General features: G+C 40.5%; 1 protein-coding gene across 4 annotated transcripts in view; it reads left to right on the plus strand.

The window, feature by feature from the left end:
* The window catches only part of PDE1C (phosphodiesterase 1C), a 692,034-nt gene extending 688,755 nt beyond the window's left edge, over positions 1–3,279 (plus strand). For 3 of the 4 annotated variants that reach the window (XM_055293496.2, XM_055293499.2, XM_063609690.1), the window contains one exon: positions 927–3,279. In XM_055293496.2, coding sequence (XP_055149471.1) covers positions 927–1,096 — 170 coding nt within the window. In that variant the 3' untranslated portion in view covers positions 1,097–3,279. The remainder of the gene's footprint in view (positions 1–926) is intronic. The other variant, XM_063609689.1, reaches the window with a different exon arrangement.
* Positions 3,280–8,270: the final 4,991 nt, after the last annotated feature.

Raw genomic sequence — 8,270 nt, forward strand, 5'->3', positions numbered from 1 at the left:
TGAAGGACATCTTTGTTGCTTCCAGCTTTTGGCACTTATGAATAAAGCTTCTACAAAAATCCATGTGTGGGTTTTTATGTGGACATATATTTTCCATCAATTGGGTAAATACCTAGGATACATGTCTAGCTTCATATGAAACGGTCAAACTGTCTTCCAAAGTGGCCGTACCATTTTGCATTCCAATCAGCAAGAATGAGAGTTCCCATTACTTTACATCTTTGCCAGCAATTGGTATTGTCAATCTTTTTAGATTTTAGCATTGTATAGGTGTGTAGTAGCATATAGTTGTTTTAATTTGAAATTCTCTAATGACACAAGTTGTCGAGCATCTTTTCCTGTGCTTATTTGACACTTGTATCTTCCTTGGTGTGAAGTCTGTTCAGGTATTTTGCCCATTTTAAAATTGGGTTGTTTCTATTTCTTGAGCTTTAAGAATTCTTTTTATATTTTGAATACAAGATCTTTATATGTGTTTTATAAATATTTTCTTAATGATGCACTTTTAATTAGCACTTTGGGATTGAGTGCCACTTTCCAACACTAAAAGTTTACATACAGTGCTAAATGCTGTTAATGATATACCTGTGTTCACCTTGTTTGCTTTGCTGTTCCCAGAAATGACCCCAATGCTTCCTCTCACTCCCTTAACTCCATCCATTTATTGTCAAAGGACCTTTATGTACTGCAGTCATCACTGTGTATCTCTAGAAATTTCTTCCCTTTATTTATTTTAACTGAATGACCAAGGTGGTAACATGCTTATTCATCTATCTGCCGTAAGGTTTCCAGGGAGAATCCAACCTGCTTGTTTCCTGGTTTTGGAGGAAACAAACAGGTCTAGAGGAAGTTGCTCACAATATTTAGGTCATAGTATGTTGTGGGTGAGGTTAACCGTTGTCTGTCTTCCTTTCCATGGCCTCCAGTCATCAAGCCTCCTTTGCGTCATTTTAAACGCCCTGCTTACGCATCTAGTTCCTATGCACCTTCAGTCGCAAAGAAAACTGATGAGCATCCTGCAAGGTACACGATGCTGGATCAGAGGATTAAAATGAAAAAGATTCAGAACATCTCACATAACTGGAACAGAAAATAGGCCGAGGGGAAGAAGAGAGGGAGTGAAGGAGGGTCTACCTATCTGCTTCTCAGCACCCACTGGCCACAGCAGGACATGCCTCCAAGACCCTTGGAGGCTGTTGGAGCAGGTACTATCCTGGTTGACTCCACCAAGGTGAAATGAAAGTTGTATATGATTTTCCTCTTTGTTGTTCTTGTATAGACTCATCAATCGCTGGATGTGGGATCAGCCCAGACTCCAGCAACAAACTAGCAAGAGGGGTGTTTTTATGGTATAGGTCTCTGAAAGTCTAAATTGGATCAAAATTAAAATGATACAAACTTAAAAAAAAAATTCCTCTCATTGACGCTTTTTTCATCTCTAAAAGTTACTTGCCCCCAAAAGAATATTGGTTTAATAATCATCATATTTAAGAAATGCACTGCTAAAAACATATTTTCCAATTTTAAATACACCTATTTAAAATGTAAATACACTTATTTAAAATTCAAGTAAATATGTAACTATCAAAGTAAATGTATTCAAAACAGAAGTTGTGCTTCTGAATGTAAAAATATTAAAAGGAAGGGAAGACTGATGAATTGTTGTATTCATGGACATTTCAGAATTCACGCTTATAAAGCCAATCCAAGTTAAAAAACAAAAAAATATTTTTGTGCCTCATGAAGATTGTGCCTCATGCCCAATAATCTCATGTACTTTAAGGGATTTGAAGGTTTGCAAGAGATGCATTTGGCTTCATTTTCCTCTAATCTTTTACTTCTACCCATAGTAGATGATACTAAAAATCTTGCCTTAAAGACTGCAGGTTTGAGGGTCAACGCAAAAGATGTCAGTTTGATTTTGTGGTCCGAGGCCAAGAGGGTGTAAAATTCTGAGCCTAGTTTAAATTCTTTATTTTCAGATTGTTCTGGACTGAAAATAAAGAATTTAAACTAGGCTAGAGATGCCTTTAAGTTACATTTCAGATCCTCTTCACAGCACGCTCATATCTAAAGCCCTTGGGATCCTGATTGTTCTCACAGTTGTTGGTGGAATCCATGGCTTTATAACTCGCCTCTTTTTATGGTGGCATTGTTAGCCCTTCTGTGTCTCTCCCTAGAATTTTTACTTTAGGACTAAAATCACAGAAGCAGCAAGGAAAGGCTCAAGACTAGAGATAGCTTTCAATCTCTTCAGAAATAGCCTGGTGCAGTGAGAAAACTAGGTTTGTTTTCAGGCCAATCTGATCTTCATCCTATTCTATGTATAACTAGTTGCAAGTCTTTGGTCGGATGGCGTAATTTTTTGACGCCTCCATTTGCTTAACTAGAAGCTAGGATTCATATACCCAGATTAATGATAATGTAGGTTTTGGTTGCTGTGGCTGAGCCTGGCCAGTAATAGGTGCACAACAGAAGTAGCTAACAGCATTTCATAATCAGGATGAACTCTCCAGGACAGCCCTACAAAGAAGGAGCTGTTTGTTCCCGGATGGCCTCGACCTTTGAGGCTTGATTGTAAAGAGTTTAGTGTCCTCTCCTTCTCTCATTCCCTGCAGTTCATTTCCAATAAACTGCAGTTATTCAAGTTGAGCAAGTTCCGGAATTTAGTGCCTACCATGCTATTGAGCAGTTTATTTATAATGCGCTTTATGATGATACTTCAGAGAAATTTAATTGCTATACAAAAAGAAGAATCATTGTGACTTTTTGTTAAGGAGGTGATTGCAATTCTTTGCTCCCTGCCTGGTGTCTGGGTCAGAAGACCCTTCTGCAGGCTGGTAGTGTCTATTCCATCTGGATTAGGTTAACTCAACAGGTAATTCCTATCTGTTTATACACAGATTCTTAAGTGCTTGCTGCACGAAGTCATTTGGCTACACAATGAGGAGGCCCATGGGAGTAGTAGCCTCCTCAAATAATATTCCCCATCTATCTGTCAATACCTTCCATCTTAGGTATTGAGAATTTAATGAGGCTGTGTTTTCTTGGCTGTACTTCTTGATGTTGGAAGCCATGTTCCTGGGGAAGAAATCTCCTGTATTCTTTTCTCCTAAGATGTGAGCTTTTTTCAACCTTTGCTAATATTTTAATGGAGCAAATGTACAGATGTTGAGATTTTGCACTGCTTTTAAAATGCCTACCACGTTTTTTGCATAATGGATTGTATAGAAATGCAGATTATATTCTTACAGCAAATAAAAAGATGCATTTAACAGACTTTCTTGATGTGAGCTATTTTCTTCTCTGAAATTCCGGGATGTTAGATGTTAGCTAAATTTGCTGCTGTTCAGCCCTGAACATCTTGTCAAGGTGAATAGTATAACTTACCCATTTCAATTTTCTTCCTTATTGTTTAGGTGATAGTTCATTTTTTAACCTTTTTCTCTCTATACACCCAGTAAATAAATTTATTAATGTAAATAACCCATAATAGGGGTTAGTCAGTAAGTGAACACCTGTATTATCAACTCAGTTTATATAATTCCAGACCAAGCTGTCTTGCTAGTGGTTAAGAATTGGGACTTTGCCCAGCTACTCGAGAGGCTGAGGCAGAAGAATGGTGTGAACCTGGGAGGCAGAGCTTGCAGTGAGCTGAGATCCCACCACTGCACTCCAGCCTGGGCGACAGAGCAAGACTCCATCTTAAAAAAACAAACAAACAAAAAAAAAACAATTGGAACTTTGGAGTTTAGAAAAACTTACACTTAAATCCTGACACTGCCTTTTGTTTGCTCTGGGAGCTTTACTAAATTGCATAATATCTCTAAACTTTAGTTTCTTTAGCTGTAAATTGAGAATAATAATAACACCTGACTCATTATAGCACAGGGCTGGCCTTACAACAAGGGCTCGATAAATATTAGCTATTATTTCTTGGAGAGAGTGGAGTATGGTAAAAAGAAGTTAGGCCCTGAGTTCAAGAGTAATGTCCCTTACTAATTCCATGCCATCAGGTAGACAATCTCCAACTTCAGTAAAAAGGCATTAATTTCACCATGTATTACCCATTTGGCTATTCCCACAAGCACCAGCTTCTAACATCCCCACCTCCAACAATTTCTCCACCTGTATCCCCATGCCCTTGGCCTCCTTGGGCCTTCATCTATTGTGGCCGTCTCTTGCCCTCATGACTCACTAGGACTCTCCCACCACCTCCCTGTGACTTACTTCCTGCAACCACTGCCCTTTACTCTGTTCCTATTTACTGTCTCCTTCTCCACACACAATTGCTTTATTTTCCAAATTTCCACTGACACAAGTCAACTGCAGAGAGCAGATTTTTCCTAAAGTTTTAGGGTGATAGCACAGCAGAATCAACTATTTAAAAATTTAAAAATTAGGGTCAGACATGGTGGCTCACGCCTGTAATCCCAGCACTTTGGGAGGCCGAGGTGGGTGGATCACCAGGTCAGGAGTTCGAGACCAGCCTGTCCAATATGGTGAAACCTGTTTCTACTAAAAAATACAAAAAATAGCTAGGTGTAGTGGCACGTGCCTGTAGTCTCAGCTACTTGGGAGGCTGAGGCAGGAGAATCACTTGAACCTGGGAGGCAGAGGTTGCAGTGAGCCAAGATGGCGCTACTGCACTCCAGCCTGTGTGACAGAGTGAGACTCTGTCTCAAAAAAAAAAAAAAAAATTAGACAACAGCGACCACAAAATATTAGCCTCCCTTTGCAGAGGATTTCTCTAGGTTGTGGATTCCTGAGGCACCGATTTGTCTGCACCTTCTCGTCCTTCTTCTACCAAGACCTTTCTCCTCCCCTGTTGCATTCAAATTCCTGTGAATGTGCAGCATGGCCCACTTCTCACCCCCTACACCACACATTTTCAAGGCATAGAAGCTCACCACATTTTTTCAGCACCACATATTTTCAAGACATGTGAGCTCACTCTGACAAACAATGGGCATTGACTCTGGGTCACACTCCTATAAGCACAAAAACCCACAGCAGATTTGAAATGGCAGTGTTTCCCTTAAACAAAATCCAATCCTTAGGGCAAGACCAATCCATGTAAGAAAATAGCTCTATAAATATATCCTTTCCTCTTCCACCACTACCTCTCCTGCCCACCCCACTTGACCCTGCCCAGGAGTACTGCTTATTTATTTTTTTCCCATTCAGTTATAATATCAACCTCACAAAGGCAGGGCAGTGACTTTCTTTTATGGGTGCTTAGAGAATGCAAATTCTCTTGTCTTCCTACCTTTTCCTTCTGCAAGCCAGTTAAGCCTTACCATGAGCACATCCACCAAGCTTTTGAAATAGAACAGGAACTCCAGCATCCCTCTGTTAGGATTTCTTGTCCCTGCAGGATAGAAGGAGAAGGTAGAGACGGTTGATAGCCACCATTTTTTAAGTCTAGGATTTTCATCCAAATCTCTGTTTCTTAGATGAAAGGCCACTTGTACATTAGCAAGCTTTCAGTTTGTTTTCCCATTGGCTGCAATTTCACATGATCAATTACATTCTCTTTGATCCATTTTCAATTTAAAAGAAATCTCTGTTGGAACAACATGCTGATTTATTGAGAGTTTGTCAAATTAGGCTGGAACTGGGGATGCCCTGGGACTGAGGGTGGGAGTGGGTGAAGGCTTCATGACTTGGCCTCCAAGCGTGGCCCTGATGTAGCCTCAAGTGCCGTCAGCAAGGCCAGTTGAGGCAAGAGAAGGCCCTGCATCATAGATGGTGACAGTAGGCCTTTGCTAGTGGTTTTATTTTTAAGACTGATCTAGGAGACTTATGAGTATTCATTATACTTTTGTTACATTCACAGAACATGAAAAGCTGCTTTTGGGGAATAACAAATGATAATAACTGTGGAATACTCTCGTCATCTGCATATTTTAACTTCACATGTTCATATTTTAACTGCATCTTTAACTCATAATGTTCAACTTGGGTTCTCTGTGAATGTTCCATGGCATGCTTTGTTTTGTACACCTGAATAAGAGATTCAGCCGAGTCAAGCTTATAGGACCACCTCATCTAGATATCAGTCATTATGGAGACAATTCATGTATGGTCATTGCCCTTTTAGCAGCATCTCTTATGACTCACTAGGTAAAGAAAGATTCCAAACTTTTGTAAGACACAAAGGTAAAAGGATACTAAATAAATATAACAAGAGAGAAAAATACATGTGATTGTGAAACTGCCTTTGCAAAATTATGACAGTAAGAGAAATCTGACATAGTTGATTCCCTCTTGCTTCTGATCTCCAAGCTGCCCTTGGTCATTCCTGGGTGTAAGCTAAGCTAACTCCAGGAGGAATTTAGTTTACAGTTTAACTTGAAAGGGAGAATAATAATAGTCCCTCCCTAAAACTAATCCCTTCCTTGCTCAGAGACCAAAAACTGCCTTTGTAAGACTGATGAAAGGCCACAAGAACAGGAATATGGGAGGAGCCTGAACTCTGCTAAAATGTAGGCACACTTTCTATAATCCTTTACTGCTCGGGAGTCATATGTCCAGAGGGTTGTAGAACCCAAGACTGATTTTTTTTTGAGATGTTTTTCAGACTGACTCCACCTGGACTTGTGACTCCTGACTCAACTGATCCTGTGGCCACACGCAGGGGCAGACTCAGTGCATGAGGACCATTTTCCACACCCTTATGATCTCATCCCTAACCAATCAGCAGCACCCATTCCCTAGCCCCTGCCCACCAACTTGCCCGTAAAATCTCCTGACCTCAGAGCACTGGAGCCTTCAGGGAGACTGATGTAAGTGATAACTCCAGTTCTCCAGTGTAGGCCTGCCTTGTGTCAGTTAAACTCTTTCTCTACTGCAATGCGGAGATCTCAGTGGACTGATATTTTTTCTGTGCAGGAGGTAGGAAGAACTCATCAGGTGATTACAATCATAGTGGGCAAAAATTTGAAATTATAGAACACTGCTCCAGCATAGTTTCAAAATCCAGGTAATAATTTTTGAGAACCCACCAGGTTCCTGGCACTTTAATATATGCTAATATATTTTTTAACTCTTATAATAGACCTGTTTGGGAAGACTTACTGTCCTTATTGTTGATTAGCCAATGGGTTAAATTTTTCAGAAAGTTTGCAGAACTAGTGAGGAAAGGTAGAAAGGAGGTTCAATTGAGGTCCTTTGATTGCACTGCTACATATTTTTTCCATACATCATGTTGTTCCCACAGACTTTTCTGGTGTACCCCTTTGTTGAGCCTGCTCACTGGCATCACAAGTTTTTCATATTCAACCATGCTCCTGTCATCCAACATAGAATTCAGGACCAGCAGCAATGGCATGATTCTTCTCAACACTCAGGATTGTTAGTTTCCCTCTCCCTCTTAGGCCAGGATTGATTGTGTCCTCTATTGAACCCATGTCATGAAGCGTTTCTAGAAGAAGACCTACCTACCTTTCCAGGAGAAGAGCTGACATAACCACCCACAAATCTGGACCTCTGGCCTCCATGCACCATTGCTCATTGAATGCATCTTCCCCACCTCTCATCAGTTAATCCAAATGGTTGTCTCTTTCTCCAACTTGTGGCTTTTTTTCCTGTCCTCTCAATTAGGACATGTCGACAGCATAGTCCATGTGGGAAAAAAAAGTTCCCTAATTGTTGTGTTTCCTACTTCTGTGGATATCTGACTCTATGCCATTCTCATTCTTCCCTGAAGTCTCAGAGGAAGCTGTGTTCTCATGCTTAAAACTTGTTTCCCCCACTGAACCATATCCTGTTTCTACTGCTGAAATATATTTGATTTTTATAGAAAGTCGGCAATGGAATCCAACTATTTTCGATAGATATCCAAACTGCCAGAGCACAGTGATATTTCCACAGGCCCATTCCCCTTGAACTTTCTGAATCTATCAATTTGTCCTTGTCACTCTCTCAGTCCTGTACCTGCACTCCCAATGACTTGCTGGACTTCTTCATCTGAGTGTCTTGGAGTGCTGTAAGTGTCACTCCCATATTCTCCTGCAGCTCTTGTGCTGTCTTCTCCCTGATGTCTATATTTCTGTTATTGCTACTATCATTTTCCTAGTGACTCATTCTCAAAGTCTTTATCTTTTACATTCCTCCAAATCCATCTTCACATTTGTCACTGATTCTTCTCTGGGATTCTGCTTCTACATCTAGGTTCCTTCCTTAGGAATTATAGCCCTCCATTGCAAGAGAGATATCCCTTCTCATGTCAGACTCCCTGTGGAGCCAGGAAACCCACCTCCAGTGAC

The sequence above is a fragment of the Symphalangus syndactylus genome, chromosome 9 (genome assembly GCF_028878055.3).
Source record: "Symphalangus syndactylus isolate Jambi chromosome 9, NHGRI_mSymSyn1-v2.1_pri, whole genome shotgun sequence".
NCBI lineage: Eukaryota > Metazoa > Chordata > Mammalia > Primates > Hylobatidae > Symphalangus > Symphalangus syndactylus.